The following is a 19,443-nucleotide window of genomic DNA, read 5'->3' on the forward strand; positions in this document are numbered from 1 at the left end:
ATATTTCAAACCGTATTTCACGTTTCGGAATAAATCTCGTTGTTTCGATGCGGCATTGTTTCAAAGCACATCGTATTTTGCTATGGTTTTATCAATGTACGGTTGTTTAGGTTTATACGACGGAAGGAAAAACGCAGCGCAGTTAAAATCCGTTGAAACATCGTTCCGCGTGGAAAATATGTAAACGGCGAAACGTTTTTAATGACTTCTTTGTTGTTAGAGTTCGTCATTTTAAAATATATTTTTGTTCCTTAAATTCGGAAGAACGCAGCTTCTTCTTTACTAATTCATATTGTTGAAATTTTGAAGCTCGAAATTTTTTCTTTTTTCTTAGTATACCTTTGTTAAAGAATCATTATTCTACAGAGGCACAAGTAAATTAAGAAATTAATAATTTTATTTGCTCATTTACAATTAGTTACAACTTCAAGGAAATTTCATTTATTTTAACTAAGGGGGAATGTATAATTAGAATAAGCAATACTTGACTAGAGGTCGTCAACTTCTCTAATTAAAAAAGTTGACCAACTCTTTTACATGCACTGTCTACAAGCATTGAAAACATTTAAAATGTTGAAATATTTAATAGCATAACGTAATATTATAACAGAATATTAAATATTAAAAGCATTTAATATTTAATTCTATGTAGAACATTTAGTTAAAAGTACGAAAAATTGTATAAAATTAGTAACATCTACTTGAAAGTATTACAAATTCTAGAGTTAAAAATTGGAAGTTCGAGATAATAATCGTTTTATATCGGAAATAAAATTAGATAAGTTAAAAGCATATGCTTTCTGGACAGCTGTGAAATTCATTATTAAGTCAATAGTCTGGCAATTAGGAAGAAGAATTGGGCTAACTTATAGCCAACTATTGCAATGGCTCGATAAGATTGCGCCTATAATTGAATTTCTGTACTTTTCCATTATTCTCCGAATCTATTGAAGTAATCTTGCTAGAAATCCAAGGAGGCAATAATAGATTTCTCGTTGCACGATCCGTTTCGCAACTGATGACCGAGATTATTCTAGTTGAAATCGAAAACATTTCGCCAGAGAACGATGATACCGAGCATTATTACGCCCTTTGTGGAAAGGTGGAAACACTAAAAAATTCCTGACAGGAACAATTATCCATCGAATGGAATTTTTCATCGAATTCCGATTTTTTTAATCGTACCACTGATGGATTGAAATTTTTTGACGGAATTCGGTTTAAAGTGAAAAAGAACGTTACATGGGTTTACTTTTAATACATTTTGGAAGGCGTAGTTCCTTTTTAAACGAATTTCCTGATATTATTGGAAGTAAAATACTGGAAATAAAATACTGGAAGAAATATCGAAATACCATGAAGTTTATGATGAAATATTAAATTAGTATGAATTTTGTAGTAGGTTACGAAAACATAAAAATACTGCAGATTTTTAGCGTGAAATTTTATGAAATAAAGGTTCCTTTGTAAATCACAATTTTTTGAAATATTCCATATTCCATTTTATTTCTATTATACATTTTATTTTTTATACCTTTCAATAACATGCCACTTATTATTTTTTACAGTGTTACTAAAAATAAGAAAGCTACGAGAATGTTTTATGAATAATACTGTTTGCTAATAAAGTTGTGAAAAAATATAAAAAATATGTAGGTATAAAGGTAGTCCATAAAAGATCTATTATAAAAAGTTCAACGTCATAATTAAAATAAAATAAAAAGTAAAGAATGTGACATTGATTGACGTAATAAGTCAGCCTTTATCTCTTTTGGCATTTTTATACAAACTATGCATTTTCTTTTGTACATGCATAAAAATATATATGTGTATAATTTCTCTTTCTTTGTTTCTCAGATAAATTTACCTGACTGCGGTTTTTAAATAGATTTTACTGTGAAAATTAAGCTAAAATTTGCACGTTCGGTTTTTATTATTATTATTATTATTCTGAATGTTTATGTTAATTAAAGGAAAGCATTTGAGAGTAGATCCCGCCTGTTTTTAAAATACTGTAAAATTCGTTGTTCGAGGAATTTATGAATAGAAATGTAAATTAGTGGTAAAATATTCCGAAGGTATAACTTTATAATATAATTTGCAATTCATTTATTCAACTGACATATTCCCGGTTTGACTTTTCACCCTTTTTATTTAAACAAATCTTTTTTATTTTTTGTATTTTTTATTCCAGCGTGACAAAATAAACGGGTTATTTTAAACTGGAGGAAATCAAATTTCAAGTATTTTATTAGTAAAACAATTTTTTTGCCCACAAATAGAGAAAATGTGAAAAAATTCGGAATAGAAGGTTAAAAATATAAAGTTATAAATGCACAAAGCTATATATTTGGAGGAAAATGTGCGCAAGTCTGAATTACTTTTATAGTAACAAAAACAATATACAGGTACCTTTTGCGATAGAAAACATATCTATCAGTACCTCGTAAATATAGAAAATCATTAAGAACTTGAACAAATTGTTCTAATTTCTCACTGTGGCAATCGTGACAAAATATTTCATTTTCTATTAAAAATATATTAAACTGCTATATGTATAAGGATTTCTAATATTAAATAATTTAATTTCTTTCGAAATATATTTTATATAGATATGTATCTAGCCGTTGGATCCAGCAGCAAGGCAGTTGTCTTATTCAATAGGATAACAGCGATAAAATTTTTATTTCCGTGTAAATATGATTACTTATACACAAAAAGACCTCTAACATTTAATAACACGATCCCTTCTTAGCTATTATATTTAATATAATCTTCAACGATATATAGTTCTATTTAATAAAACAACTGCGATAAAATTTGTATTTTTTATTAAAAAAGATACATATCTCTAATTGTTACGACCGATCGCGGAGAGACGCGGTCGCGAGGAAAACGCGTCAGCGAGAGGCGTAAATTCTCGCTACGATTCGGTGAATCGACGCCGCGAAGTAGTCGTTCCCCTGTTTCGGTTAAGATAACAGAGGTGGTTGATTGAATATGACACAGTAGTAAGTTATATTTCACCGTTTATTCCAACAACTTATAACGATGGCAGTTACGCTGGTGCGTATGTACGAGATGAGTGAGTGACTGATCTACGGGTGTGTATACCCGGTCGAAGGATGTTGACCGTTCGAAGGATGTAAAATCAGTACTCCCTTGGGAGACGATGCTGTGTCGGAGGAAAGCTAAGGATGGGTGTGTCTAGCGCACGGGACCATCGGATTTGTTCGTGACGATTTGAGTTAGGAGAGTGAGGGAGTAGGCTTCGTCGTTAATTGGTTAGACGAAGGGTCTTAACCGCGCTCGAGAGAAAGTGGTTAGTGGGAGGAAAGTTGCAGCGTACGTGAGAAAAACTAACTTCCCTTTTTCGCCGTGGTAGACAATAGTCTCTAGAAATTCCTCGGAAACAGATGTTTGTTTCGTTTGAAGGACCTTTTCTAGGAAATCTATGAGATTTATGGAAGGTACTTGAAACTATGGAGGATACGCTGCGAGTATCCGAAGACATCTGGTTGCCATATTGCCCGCGGTGTGTGGCCTGGGCTAGGTAGAGGGTTACGCGACGTAACATCTGGTCTTTTTAGCTTTCTCAAGCACTGAAGCTATCCACAGCGTATAGACAATAGACTGGGACGAAGACACACAGTAGACAGGCTCAAATTATATTCCTACTTATACTTACACTTCTGTATTAAAATATATTTTCTACCATACAATTTATCTACGCGTTTTATTTTTCTCATTTTTACGAGTTTTTGGAAACCGAAGACTTAGAGAACATCTGATTACACAATTGCGATTGTTAGTCATCCAAGATGGAAATTACGGTGGATTGTAACCAAGATGGAAGATAGATAAATAGTTATATTGAAAGGCAAGAGTCTCATGCAAAAAATGTAAAAGATGACACTAAAAGATAAATTTCACAGAATCTTGGGACATGTAATAGTTTTAATTATTTAAATACGACATGTAAGAAAAACTTAGTTGAGGGAATGCCAGAAAATTGTGAACAGAATAGAATTGAAATGTGGAACCTGCATCCAGAATAAAATGCACATTTTGCCTTTCCAAAATAACCGCAGTAAAGCACACGAAATTTTAGAATTGGTACATACCGATTTAACCCTTTCGCTGCTACGGGCGACTACAGTCGCTCTGCATAAAATGTCACTGACGTACTATGGGCGAAATAATTGCTCTTTGTAAAATGCCGTGTACTGTACATACGACGAGTGATTGAAGTTATTACACATCAAGTATCTTACTCTGGACACGTAGCATTAGTATTTTGTTTTGCCTCATTTCTTTCTCGCGGACGAAATACCTCAAACACTTCAACTGAATCTGGAAAAGATACCAGAGAAATTACATGGACTAACGAATCATTCCGGCCAAATATTCATAAATTTAATTGTGAGCATTCAGGAATAAAAATATCAATTAGTTATTCGGCACCAGTTTTAGATTTTTTTCAATTGTTCTCTTCTGAAAATTTTATAAATTTCATTGTTGGCACGACAAACGATTATCGGAGCAGAATTGATCAGGATGCTAATGCGATAAATTCCCGAAACAATTCTCTTCCAGAAATTTGTTGCTTTCTCGCCATCAAATTATTAATGCCACGAAATAAAAAAGTGTCATATTGTGAATATTGATCTAACGATGAATTGTTCAAGAGCAAAATTTTTGGAGGAGTTATGAATACAGCAATAAAATACGGCAAATTTGCGATACGCCCAGACAAAGTTTTCAGAAGGCATTTTACCCTTTCGAAAACTTGTACCTTGATGAGGATTTACTCCTTTGTACAGGAAGGTTATCGTTTAAACAATACATTCCCTCTAAAAAAAAAAAAAACAGATTTGGGATAAAATTTTTTATTTTATGTGATACCCAATCTGGGTATGTACAGGGTCTTATTATTTATAGTGGATCATTGAGTACTGTAAGCAGCGAAAATGAAATTATCTGCGAATCAAAGACTATAGTCGTGTAACTATTGAAACCTTATTTAGGCAAATTATCTGGATAATTGGTACAGAAGCCCAGCACTTTTTATCTTTTTATATAAAAATGGAACTAATACCTATAGAACTGTAAAGGAAAGGCGAAAGGGCACCCCAATTACCCAGAAAAAATTAAAAATGGGTGAAGCGAGTTTCCGCTCCTCAAGTCTTTTATTAGCAATGAAATGGTGTGACAAGAGGGAAGTGTATATGTTGCGTTCTTTCCACAATGAAAAATTTGTTCACACGAAACGTCATTATCACACGCAAGAAATGATTAAAAAAGCAGAGCGTATTGTCGATTATAGTCGGTTGATGAGAACTGTGGACAAAGCAAACATGGTTATAAACACCATGCATTCAGAACGAAAAAGTATGAAGTTGTATAAAAATATTTTTATTATTTAATAGATATGTGTGTTTGGAACTCTCATTGTTTATATGAATTAAAAACTGACAAACAAATATCAATGGCAAAATTTCACCTGGAATTAATTCACCAACTTTTAAGTCATTATATACAAGGAAATAACAATAACATTTCAACAGTTTTGGCACGGCGGCTCGTTCAGCGGGAGCGCTTCGCCGGAGAAACCTCCAGTGGCGAAAGGATTAAATGGGTCTCACACTAATACCGGATATGATGGATCAAAATATTTTTTGACATTTATAGGCCACTACAGTAAAGGCGCATAGATCTGTACATTGAAATCAAGGAGTGAGGTTTATAATTGTTTCTTGATTATATAAATAAAGTTGGGTTTTCGGTTCGGTTCGGAGCGAGGGTAACACGCGGACGGAGACCTCTGCGGAAAAAGTTAAAGCAAAAAAGGACAGGAACTTAAGTAACAAATCAGAAGGGAAACTTGATGATAAAGGAAATGGTTTGAGACAGTCAGAACGGGAAAGAAAGAAACCTCAAAGATACGGCCAAACGAGCTCATATCTCATTTACGTGAATGTAGTTAGCGCAGATAGTCCTAAAATCCATGAAGAGACTTTAAGTGAGATGGCAGAGATTCACAGAAAGAAGCAATGGATCGAGAAATGAATTGTTTAATTAAAGATAAAACTTGACAATTAGTAGAGAAACTAAAACACAAGAAAATATTATATTTGAAATGGACATATACGAATAAATCTGATAATCGTCAGAGAGCGAGACTAGTTGTTCGAGGCTTCCAACAAAAATAAGTACAGGAAGATTTATACTCTCCAGTAAAAAAAATGCAGGCGTTGAAATTACTATTATTTTATTGCTGTCAATATGTGTCAATAATTATGCAAATGGATGTAGAGACAGCATTCCTAAACGGAGCTGTAAAGTCGGAAATACTTGTAAAACAATCTATGGGTTACGACGACAAAAGCGGGGAAGTATCTAAGTTATCAAAGGCATTATATGGATTGTGTGAAAGTTCAAGAGCTTGGTATGAGTGTTTCGACGATTATATGAAAAAATTAGAATTTCAAAGAAGCGAGAGTGATTCTTATCTCTATGTAAAGTATGAGATCAATGATGTATACTTAGTTCTATTCGTAGATGACTTATTGATATGTGGGGAAAAGTTAAAGGAAAATCGATGAGGTTAAAAACAAATTGTCAAACAACTATCACTAATACAAATTAGATACAACTATCACTAATTTTCCTCAGCGACAGCACCATCATCACCGAAGGATGATAATTTTCCAATCTTCAATCGGTCAACATCTTAACTTGCTAGTGACTCTTTCCGTGTATACTAAACACTGGAAATAAATCAACTAAACACAACATTACTCTGCATCTTAACTTGCTAGCTTCTCTTCATGTACAGAGTGCAAATAAATCAACTAAACGTACTACTACTCGGTATCTTTAATTTACCTCCACCTTGAGCGTTAATATCGTTCACGGTTTGTGATATCAAGCGATCAGTTGCAACCTGACTGATCGCCAGTTATTTGAGACTTCGCATCAAAAACATCAAGAGGAAGAATACAAATGAATAACGTAATAATGAAGAAAATAAGGAGTATTATTGCCTTGTATACAATAATTCGTATAATTTCAGCAAAGCAAATAAAAAGTACGCCGCGGGGTATAGGACGATTGTAACATTCTCTTCGATTTCCATCTTTTTATTAACCCCTTAACCTACAACTGCGGGCATAGCCCGTAGTACGATAATCGGGTCAAATGTAAACGGGCAGTGGTATGATGTATGATGATCGGGCCAAATATAATATATAATGTAATATATAATAGCTTGTTTACGTTTTCGGTCCAAAATTCTCGAACGTAAATCGTAGGTTAAGGGGTTAATAGCTTGGATATTACTTCTCATAAAGCGAAATTGCTGTCACTCGATAATGTCATGTAGCTATGTAAGTTTGTGGTATGAAAGATTTTGTTGCAAATATAATAGCTTTTGCGTAATTTAAAGTCAAATTGTTATTTTCGCCAGTCTTCCGCGTCGCTGAAATATTATTGGTAGACTTGAAATTCTGGAAGTTTGGTTCCAATATTTTGAAAACGGAAATCGGCTGACTTCTTCGTGGTTGCTGGTTATACCAGGAGAGAAAATACAAGAGATGTTGAAGTAATATCATGATTCTTCAGCAATGGAAGACTTTGGTTTAAATAAGACTTTAGTTAAAGTTTGACAACAGCTTTACTACGTTTGTTTAACTATCGCGATAAGGGAGCTGAGCCCCTGAATATATATGTCGGAGATGAAAGGAAAACCGGAGCCTTCCCTTTGCAATTTTGAGAAAGTCTTCTAATGCTTTAGCCTAGATTTTATCATAGCTGTAATTAAGCAATTGTTGTCATTTGTAATTGTTCGATATTTGTGATAGCGAAAGTGGGTTCGAGGTGACAACTGGTCGCCGAACGTAGCCACGGTCACGGGATAAACGTTTTGCCTGATCAAGGTGTGGATCGGTTGTATTGTTCTCCCTAGAAATCACATAGAATTGTACTTTGGAGATGTCGATATAATGGGACACACGTTGTGTTACGAATCAAACTCCAGACAGAAACTGCCTAGCAACGGCGCTTGGATCTTTCTCGATGCTTCCAAAGAGTATACAACAAACTTTTGACAGAAACTGCCTAGCAACGTCGATTGGAACCTTCTCGATGCCTCCAGCGAGCATATAACAAACAAATGCAGTTGTATAGCGAAAAAGATTTTCATCAGATATTCATTCGTGTGATCGCCTTGGAAAGTGATACATCGAGCAATTTACCGAGTGTCTCAGCAATCGTATTTTTGTGTTTAAAATTATTCTACGCATAGTAAAGAGTTATCCCGTTGACCGTGGATTCGTTTGAACTCCGGAACATTGTTAATAGCGTAAATTAAATTCATTATTCGTAAAACATATCAATCTCATTATTCGTTAAATTCATTATTCGTAAGACATATTATTCGTTCCTCTTATTATTCGTTCCTCTTATTATTCGTTTAACTTATTATTCTTTAATCTAATCATTAGTTAAACTTATCGTTTGTTAATCTTATCATTCATTAAACTCATTATTCATAATATTTTGTAAAATCTTGTATATTCGCGTAAATATAATTTCTGTTTCGTAAAACAATGGCTAATTCAAACGAAGAATCGTTACGCGCCTTAAATTCTAATGATAACCCGACATATATAAATTGTTTAAAAGCTTCTGACTCGCTATTTGCAGCATTCTCTGTGAAAAATAGAAAATATGTAATAAATATATGGTTATTAATGATATAAAAATTATTTGTGGGACTAAATTTATCATCCCAAGTAAAAGAAATTTGTAGCTGCACCTCCTATTGTAAATGGTGTAGAAGAAGATAGACATCTGCTCAAGTATTTATTTTGGATGTATAGAAACATGCTAACATGTAATTAGGAAAGTCTCTCAGAGAGTAAACTGATTTTCAATTGTAATAATTTTAACAATACTATTTCATAATTTGTTTCGTTACAATCTTCTTTTAAACTTTCTTACTACAATCATTTTTATTACTCATCCAGTATATTTTTTGACATATGTGGAGAGTATTAACAGAAAAATGCAACTTAATCTAATTAATATCATTAACGAGAACAATATAAAACAATCATTTTATCTTTCACTTTTCTTAATTACATTTTAATGGTGAAGATGATTAACAATTGATATATCGTTACGTTATTGATATATAACGTCACGTGTTAGTCTAACTAATTGTAATGTCTATCAGATATTAAACCTTCTTGAAATAGATGCCGGAAAATTTAAATAACAATTATCATATGTTACTGATGGATAAAAGGCTAAATTCTTTGCTTATTTATTGCAACTTTTGTAATTTTCTTTTCAATATAATTTCGTTAACACTGATATTTGTTATTGTATAACATTATTATCTACACTAGTACTATTTTTCAGGATCTTGAAGAACATGCAGGGCCTATACAAATATTAAGAAACTACCCAGCAAAAGGATTTTGTATAAAGTATTCCAATGTCCAGAATATGGATGACTTTGTTAATTGGGCATTTTTGATAATAGACTATTTGCAAAATAAACAAATAGCACACAATATATATATTACGAGAGGTAAATCAAATATTAAAGAAAATAAAGAGGAGTACAGAGACGTAAGAATTTATATTTGGGCCAGAAAATCTACTCAAGGTGCAAAAGATATTCATGCGTTTAATCTGGCAGCTTGCGAACTTTTTGGACACTTGTCAATGAAATGTGAGTAATTGTTAGTATATATACGTATATATTACTAATCATATTCTTATCAGTTTCCTAGTATATTCATAAAAAATTATTGTTCATTCATATTATATTTTATACTTAGTAGCCACAATCTATAATTTTTTAAAAATGATACCTAAGTTAATGTATAACTTGTGTCGAGATGAAAATAAATTAACAAAATGGTATCCCGAATAAGATAGAAAACTTTTCGGAGATTTTAGATTACGATAGCAAATACGTTATTATTTTCTTCACGTATCTGTACCTGGCGCGAAACCTTACCAGGTACGGTTTTCATAAGCAGAAAGTTGAGGTACGTTCAAACAACGCGCTATAGTTATTCCGTTGTGACCACAGCTACCTGTATGCGGATCCAGTTGCAGGATCTGCAACCATTAGAGGAGACCGCTGTCAGAGGAAATGTGCTGCTCACACGCTGATGTTCCGCAGTTGTAGAAAATCTCAAAAATGTGGTAGAAATTCATTTCCTACGGAAATTTCACTTGAAACATTCACGTGGCAATATTGAAATAGGTCGGTCGTAAATTATAATATACCTCAAAGAAAAGACTGAATTGTCAAACTGCAAAAAAGCTACTTCACCTCCGATTTTTCCTACATACGTAATCGACGGTCTCGCTTAGTTTCCGAGATATTCGCAAAAAATGATCGGTACAATGAACTCAATCCATAGCTGTGTGTCCATGGCAGCGTATTGCGCGTTAGTATCGATGGGCTGTAAAAAATGTTTATTATTGTTGAGGTTATTTGATGTATAAACAGAGAAACTCGTGGATGAATTGTAAGGTAGAAATATATTTTAATGCAGAAGTGTAATTATAAGTAAGAATACAATTTGAGTTGGTCCAGATCCGCACGCTAGCTGTGTTATCCAATAACTAAAAATCCCGAAGCCAACGTCGCCTGTATACTGTTTATGGTCTGACTTCGTCGCAGTCTTTTGTCTATGGCTTTGTGGCGGCACTCGACAACAAATACCGTCACTCGACAGTAACTACAACCGGACCACGGTAGGGCAGTGGTTAGCGCCTTAGGTTACGAAAGTTCGGGACCCGGGTTCGAATCCCAGCGCCCGTGTCCTATTTTTCTTCCACGCATCTAAATTAGAAGAAAAATAGCAGTACCTCAGCAGCCACATCTACAGCCAGCGCTACAAGTATCACGGACAACAACTACATCTCAGCTTCAGTGCTTGAGAAAACTAAAAAGACCAAATTTTTTTTTCTTTTCTTTTTTTTTATTTAATTGTTTACATTCACAATTTGTCCAGTTTGGATATTTGGTAGAGTTTTTTAGCTGTTAGATTATCATGTGGGTGGCTGCCCCCAGTGGGATACCATTTCGTGTTGGTTAGGTTGTGTCCTTTGTGAGGTCTGTTGGGTGTTTCCTTTTAAGTCTTCTATCCATGTTTGAGGTGTTGATTGTTTCCACAGCTAGCCGGTTTGGGTGTGTTCCTATTCTTTCTTTATATTTTCCTGCGTGTCTGCTAATTTCCTCTATGACCGTTGGTATTCCCAGGTCCTTCTATATATCTTCGTTTCTAAGGTACAATGGGGTGTTTACTATTGTTCTAAGAATTTTAGCTTGTACTGTCTCTATTTTGTTTATATGGCTCATTGCTGCTGTCTCCCCATAGTGGTATTCCGTACGTCCAGATTGGTTTTATGATCGTTTTGTATATTTTTAATTTATTTTCCATGCTTAATTTCGATTTTCGACTTGTTAGCCAATGCATTTGTATCCTTGTTATCTGTATTCTGTCTGTTATTGATTTAGTATGCTGTTTTCATGCGAGTTGTGTTTCTAGGTGGAGTCCTAGCAATTTGACTTGCCTTGTTTGTATTATGTGCGTGCCGTTCAGTATAATGTTTGGTGGTATCTGTTTTCGCAGTGTGAATGTAACGTGGTTGCATTTTTCGGGGTTTGCTTTAATTTGTTTAACTTGCAGCCACTTTTCTATTTTTGTGATATGTTCTTGTAGTAATTTGACTGCTGTTTCTGGGTTAGTGTGCCTGACTAGTACGGCTGTGTCGTCCGCAAATGTCAGTATTTTGCTATTGGTAGTTGTTGATATGTTGGCCGTGTATAGCGTGTATAGTATTGGTCCTAAAACGCTTCCTTGCGTAACCCCTGCCTTGATGTCTTTGACTTCGGAGTACTTCGGAGTCCTTGATTTTTATTACGAAGGTTCTGCTACCTAAGTAAGATTTTATTAATTGGTATATTTGCTCCGGGAATTGTTTCCTGATTGTTTGTAGAAGGCTATTGTGGTTTATTTTGTCGAATGCTTTCTCTATGTCCATAAAGACGGCTGTACAGTATTGCTTGTTTTCTAGTGCTAGTATTATTTCGTTGACCAGTCTGTGCATTTGCTCTATAGTGGAGTATTTGTTTCTGAATCCGAATTGGTGATCCGGTATTAATTTTTCCTTCTCTATTATTGGTTTTATGCGATCGTATATTATTTTCTCTAGTATTTTAGAAAACACAGGAAGTAGTGATATTGGTCTGTATGATGTAGTTTGATGTGGGTCTTTGCCTGGTTTAGGTAACACTATGATCTGTGCCAGTTTGCAAATTTTAGGAAAGCATTGTGTTCTTAGTATTACGTTAACTATTATTGTAATTTGTCTTATCGCTTTTGGCGGACGGTTTTTCAAGATTTTGTCATTGATTAGGTCGATTCCTGGTGCTTTATTATTTTTTGTTTTCTCGATTATGTTTCTAATTTTTTGTGCTATTGTTTTGGGTATGGTGTAGTGTTTGTCAGTTGAGGTACTAGTGGTTTGCGCATCCTCGTCCGTATGACTATTATGGTTGCTTTTGTTGATATTATGTGGTGTAAATGTGTTGTAAAGGTGGATGGAAAATTCTTCAGCTTGATCTTCGCTGCTTTTTGCCCATGTGTTGTCTGCTTTTCTGATTAGTGGGACTAGTTTTGTTGGTTTCTTTATTTTTTTCGTAACTTCCCACAGGGAGTAGTTGGAGTTCTCGTGTGCAGAGAGTGACTCTATGAATTTTGTGAATTCGTTATTGTTGTGCACTTTTATTTTGTTTTTTTATTTCCTTTGCAAGTCTGTCTAGGTGTATTTTGTTTTCTCGTGTTCTATGTTTTTGCCATTTTGCTTTTGCTTTTCTTTTTTCTCTAAATTGTTCAAGTATGTCTGGTGGAATTATTTTCGTTTGTCTGTTGGTTGGTTCAGATATAGTAGTCGTCCATGCTGCTTCTTGGATAGTTTCTGTGAGTGCTGTTACTGCCTGTTCGATGTGTTCGGGTGTTTTCAATGGGATGTTGCAGTTGGTTTTGCTCTCGATTATTTCTTTAAAAGTTTGCCATTTGGTGGTTTTGTTGCGTAGTGTCTCTGGATTGTTGTAAAGTATTGGTTTGTTTCTGTATGTAATTATTATGGGTGTATGATCGGAGCTAATCTCGAGGCTGGGTGTTATTTTCAGTTATGTTAGACCAAATGTAGAGTTTTCTTAGAAGTGGTGGTGACCTCTTAGGAGTTGTGGTTGCGAAATTCTCACTATTTGTTTGACATAAGACCATTATTATGACAAAAATTGATAACATTTCTGTTTACGATTTTTTCAAAAATTTTGCTAATATTAGGAAAAAGTGATACGGACCTATAACTAACTGGGTCCGATTGATCCTTATTCTTCTTCAAAAGCGGTTTTATTTTAGCCACTCACCAGACTTTCTGAAAACGAGCTAGGCCTAAACGGTTATTAAACAATATTTCTGATGTAATTCCCAATATACAAGGTGCTTCACCTAAAACAGGCCACGTAAATATTTTCTCGATCTGCGATGATATGAGAATTACTTTCACGAAATTCAAGTGATTTCGAGAGATGAGCCAGATGTAGGAAACATTTTTTGTAGTGTCGTTTTTTAATGAAAATATTAAGGAACTACATATGAAATCATCGGAAAAATCTTACCTATTATATACCGCAAACCAGGACAAAAAGAATAAAAACAAAATAACGCATATGCAATACGTAATGTGTAAAGTACAATGTACCAAATTATTACAAAGAACATAAAAATTATGATATTAATGACATGTACTTCCACTAGTACGCTTAATCATTTCCAATATTCGATAGTCCATATTACAAATTAATTTTTGAAATATTGTAGTATAGTAACATTATTATATTGTTTGCCTCTCTTATATACGGCTCTTGATAGCATTCCGACTAAGTTTTTGGAAGTCCGGGCAGCGTGAATACCACTTTAGTCTCCAATCCTTTTGTCGAATGTTGAAAGATAACATTTTCTTCGTGACTTTCTTAAAGGATCGTAATCAAACAATCATCTACTAACTCTATGTATTGTTCTGAATTTATTCTTATAGAGATCATACAAATTGGTGCTTTTTGGAAATAACTGAATGTAATCCACACCATCAAACTTCCTTCACCGAAATTTAACCAAAGAGTGTCAATAATGTTTAAATCTGCCTGGACTGACTAAATTAAATTTTTTTTCATCAGAAAATGTAATATCTTTTCACTTCTCACGCTATGACATGTGATTTTGAACGAATTCCATTCTTACTCTTTTATGCTCCTGCTCAAAAGGTGGTTTCAATGATTTTTTGGTCTACTTTAATCTTCTATTTTGCCACAATATTTTTTAGGCACGTTGTGCGATCACCGGAAAGTCCAAAATTCTTGTCACTTCGCTGGCTCTTTTATTCCCAATAACAATTTCTTTGAATATTCGTAAACGATCTTCTCTTGTTAATTTAGTATTGTCACCAGTATTGTGGTTTTTACCGTACTTCTTAGGCATTTCCAGGGAATTGTAAATAGATGCAGTGGACTTATTAATTTTTGTAGAGATCTCTCCGATATTTAAGTCAACATCGTGATATTTGCTGCCGTTGTCACGTGGAAGAACAGGAAATCACGAAATCAACAGATCACTGTCAAGATCAATGTCAAAAAACATGATGTAATATTAGTTCTTAATTTACATAGTAAGTGAATGTAGTAGTTATAGTTAGTTATTACTGCACAGCGGTATATTTCACAAGTGGAAGAATAATTTGTTGTTATTTGATTGCTGAAAAATTTGATTCGCCACATTTATGGTTTTAATGTGCGTTAATAAACAGTCAGACAATAATCACTTACTTTACATTTTTCTTTGAAACGTAAACGTTCTGTAGATTACGATGGAACTTTTATACTAGTTTTTGAGAGAATGATTGGGTTATAACGTATGATGATATCGATACATTTTATCCCCATTAGAAATACGAAGGTTTGTAATCATCTGTAAAAGTATTGTTTAACTTTTTTAATATTCAGTATGATGAAATAGCAAACTGTCTATATCATTAATTACATAATTATCGCATGAAAAAATAAAGCGCCGTATTTGTTTATTTTTGACGCTTTTGTTATTAATGTGCAAGTGGATGATTAGACATGTTTATTAATTGAATATTGGTTATTAATTGGAATATCTCTTTGTAACTTTAAACCAGGATAAATAATTATCATTTCTCTTTATGTATGTTACAGCCAAAGAGGCATACGAGAACGTTACGGAGGAATATGTAACACGCGCTTTGCGAGAGGCAACTGAAGAAACTTTCTCTTCCGTCGCTGCTGAAATTAAAGCGTTAGTAGAGTCCCAATAAATGCAGCTGCAGTACAAAAACAGACAGTGTAATACTTTCGAAATCTATAACTAAGCAAAAGCATATACATTTGGAAATGGAGAAAACAACGCGGAGCTAAAATAGTGTCCCCAGTAACATTATGCTTAAACCATTTTATATTTGCGAACTATATTCGGTTATCTTTAAATTAGCAAAGAGAAATTGTTTCCAAATCCAATTTCGCCGTTTGAGAGATGCACATTCATATACATATACATATACATATCTCTGTCATAGTAACATTACATTCCTATTGAACGTAGCAACCGCGATTCGCACGGTGTCAATTCAGACCACTCGTGTTCTGGTATAGGTCACTTCCACTATAATCGCATGCCCTTCGGCCTTAAAAACGCACCGGCGACGTTTCAACGTATGATGGATACCGCGCTACGGGGGTTAATAGGAAATAACTGTTTCGTATACCTGGATGACATTATAATATTCGGGAGCACCATCCAAGAACATAACCGAAATCTAGCCATTATACTAGACAGACTACAAAATTTAGGATTAAAAATACAACCGGACAAATGCGAATTTTTGAAACCGGAATTAGAATACTTAGGACACGTAGTAACAAAGGAAGGAGTAAAACCTAATCCCAAAAAGATTCAAGCCGTGAAAGACTTTAAAACACCAAAGACCGCGACCCACATAAAGTCATTCTTAGGACTCGTTGGATACTATAGAAAATTTATACGTAATTTTTCTAAAATCGCAAAACCATTGACAGATCTCACAAAAAAGGACACTCCATTCTACTGGACCGATAGACAACAACTTGCATTTGACACACTAAAACAAAAACTCTGCGAAGCCCCTGTACTACAATATCCAGATTTTGACAAAACATTCACATTAACAACAGACGCAAGTAACGAAGGGTTAGGAGCAATACTCTCCCAAGACGGACATCCATGCTGTTATATATCCCGAACTTTGAACCCTCCTGAAAAGAATTATTCCACAACCGAGAAAGAGTTATTAGCAATAGTATGGTCAATCAGAAGACTAAGACAATACCTACTTGGTAGAAAATTTAAAATTCAAAGCGATCATCAAGCCTTGAAATGGTTAAAGAATGTTAAAGACCCTCATCGAGACTCATGCGATGGCGTTTGAGACTCGAGGAGTACGATTATGAAATCGAATACAAAAAAGGAAAAGAAAATACAGCTGCAGATGCTCTATCCCGATTGTATCCTATCACTAATGAAGAAATCCAACCCAATGTAGAAAACCCGGACTATTATGACGAGTATATAGACTGGAAAATCAATATCACCCCAGCTCCGATAACCCAAAAACCTAACAGACCACACTTTAAACAAATTACAAAGACCGAACTGGGAGACTTTACCGAACAGCATTGGTAGCGTCAATTAACCAAACACTTTATTAAACACCGAACCGGACGCTTACAAATAGGAATAAACGACAATAGCTTCAGCACGTTAGAAAAGGTAAATATTCAACTCATGCTAAGGTTTCTAACAACTAGATTCCCTCAAATTAAATTAATATTTGGACAAGATCCGCCAGTAGACTACGATAACGAACAAAAACAAACGATACTACGCGAAAATCATAACGAATTAGTAGGACACTTAGATATACACCGCACCGTGAAACGAATACAAGAGCACCATCACTGGACAAACCTAGAACAAGACGTTACAGAATTCATACAAAACTGCGAAACCTGCCAACGAGAAAAGCTAAATCGTATCAGGGCCAAGGAACAACCTATGATAACTGACACACCGCTTAATCCTAATGATAAAATCGCAATGGACATATTCGGACCTCTCACCAAAACCAAACGGGGCAATCAGTTTATCCTGTCTATCCAAGATCAATTAACCAAATATCTCATCCTCATACCCTTAAAAGACCAAACAGCCAACTCAATCATTAACGAACTTTTGGATCACTATGTGTACATATTTTCCGCACCAAAAAGTATTCTGACGGACATGGGACGAAATTTCGTATGTAAATTGATGGACACATTTGAAAGGGCTTTCAAAATCCGACACATAAAAACCACTTCTTTCCATCCACAATCTAACGGATCCCTTGAACGAACGCATGCCGTAGTAAAGGACCTTATTCGAACTTGTACGACCGACCGACAGAACGACTGGGATGAAAACTTAAAATTAATATGCATGGGATATAATACTTCAGTACACGAGACGACCGGACATACCCCATTCGAACTAACATTTGGACGACAAGCTAACATGCCATCCTCAATATCAACCACTCCTAGCCTAACCAGAGAACAATTGTTTAACCTCTGGAAAAATCGACACAACGCCTATATAGCTAAAGCAAGACGAGTTACCGAATCTAACAAAAAGCGATACCAGAGGGATCAAATGCGAAAAATTATTAAAACACAGACGATATTCCGAGTAAAAGATAAAGTATGGGTACATAACGATCACAAAACTAACAAGCTAGACCACGAATGGCTAGGACCTGCAGAAATCCTCTCATCCAATCCACCCACCTATCTTATCGAATATTCCAACGGTCACACGCAAAGAATCCACGGTAACAGGCTAAAACCCTACCTTTCAGGAAGAAGACCATAATATGGATCATCATAACACTCGAGTACATTAGAAGCGATCTAGAAGTAAAACCATTGAATTACGCCAACATATTCCTGGAACACATTGACAATTGCTATCTGTACAACGAACAAATAGATATCACCCTTATAGTAGGCCTTAACGATCCAATTGACCAAGTTAATAGATTACAACGCGTAATAAATTTAATAGACCGTCAATGTAAACCACCTTGCGCTTACATACCAGAAATAAGCAGCCTAAAATTTAAGTACAGAAATCTTCAAAACCTGACTCGGCAACTCAAATTATTATTGCGTTATAAAAGCAAACGCGGATTGCTCAATGTCATAGGCTCAGTATCCAAAACTTTATTCGGAACTCTCGACGAAAACGATTTAGAACTCATTAACAAGAACATCGATACATTATTTGATTCCAACAATAAAATAAAAACAATTCTTAGTAACCAAACCGCACTCATCAAACGCGTGCTAGACAATACCAAAACAAATCAACTTGAAAACTTAGCCAACGATATACACAAGATTGAAAACCACAATGAAAAAAACGAAATATTAGTCTCCCTATTAATTCAAACCGAATCTACCATATCAGAACTCCATATAAACATCGACGAAATTTTTAACACTGTTATGTTAGGGAAACAAGGAATCATAAACCCACAAGTTATAGAACCCGAACAATTCTTAAAAACACTTGACCAAATAACGAGACAAAACTTTATGACTAACCATATCGAACCTTCAGTTCAAAACTTTCAACTAATTCTAGATCTAAGCAAACTAAAGGTATGGATAAGAGATAACAAACTTATATATACAATAACTGTGCCGCTTTTGGAAAACAATGAATGGAAAATAACTAAAATTTACCCGATACCTTCCAAACAAAACTCTGTATTCATTGCGCCTGTAATAGAAACTGATTTGATACTAACCGACTCAGAACAATACACCTTTGTCGATAGTCACTACTTAAACAAATATTGTAAACGAACGGCAATCATCCACATTTGTAAAAGAACTCAACCGAGTCACAATAGAATCAATTCACCTGAATGCAGATCAGAATTAATTACTAATCGACAGACGGTCAAAACTTGCCCGACTGCTGTCTTCAAGCTGGAAGAATTGACGTTCGTACCTTTGCAGACGAAAAACCATTATATTATTATTCCTGCGAAAGATGTACAAATCGACGTGTTATGTAAGACACATAAAATCCTAGAAATTAGACAACCAAGCTTAATTAGCAGTAAAACCGGGTGCATAATCACATACGATCATAATATTATGAAAATAGGAGGATCACATAAAAATATCTCTTACGAAACCAAATTTAAGAATAGCATATACAGCTTCGAAGAAACAGATGTTCC

The 19,443-nt window shown here is 34.6% G+C and overlaps 1 protein-coding gene across 1 annotated transcript; it reads left to right on the forward strand.

The window, feature by feature from the left end:
- Positions 1-9,396: 9,396 nt before the first annotated feature.
- On the forward strand, positions 9,397-15,496 carry LOC117216222 (GDP-D-glucose phosphorylase 1-like). Its single transcript, XM_033462799.1, has 2 exons — positions 9,397-9,742; positions 15,317-15,496. Exons 1-2 carry the CDS (start codon positions 9,514-9,516, stop codon positions 15,433-15,435), a joined length of 348 nt encoding a protein of 115 aa, XP_033318690.1. The 5' UTR covers positions 9,397-9,513; the 3' UTR covers positions 15,436-15,496.
- Positions 15,497-19,443: the final 3,947 nt, after the last annotated feature.

The sequence above is a fragment of the Bombus bifarius genome, unplaced genomic scaffold (genome assembly GCF_011952205.1).
Source record: "Bombus bifarius isolate JDL3187 unplaced genomic scaffold, Bbif_JDL3187 scf7180000010252, whole genome shotgun sequence".
Classification (NCBI taxonomy): domain Eukaryota; kingdom Metazoa; phylum Arthropoda; class Insecta; order Hymenoptera; family Apidae; genus Bombus; species Bombus bifarius.

Bases quoted from the DNA above. Each gene is read 5' to 3' on its own strand.
- LOC117216222 (XM_033462799.1), top strand. From the start codon at position 9,514: ATGGATGACTTTGTTAATTGGGCATTTTTGATAATAGACTATTTGCAA. The intron at 9,743-15,316 runs GTGAGTAATTGT...TGTATGTTACAG, and splicing joins TGGACACTTGTCAATGAAAT to CCAAAGAGGCATACGAGAAC.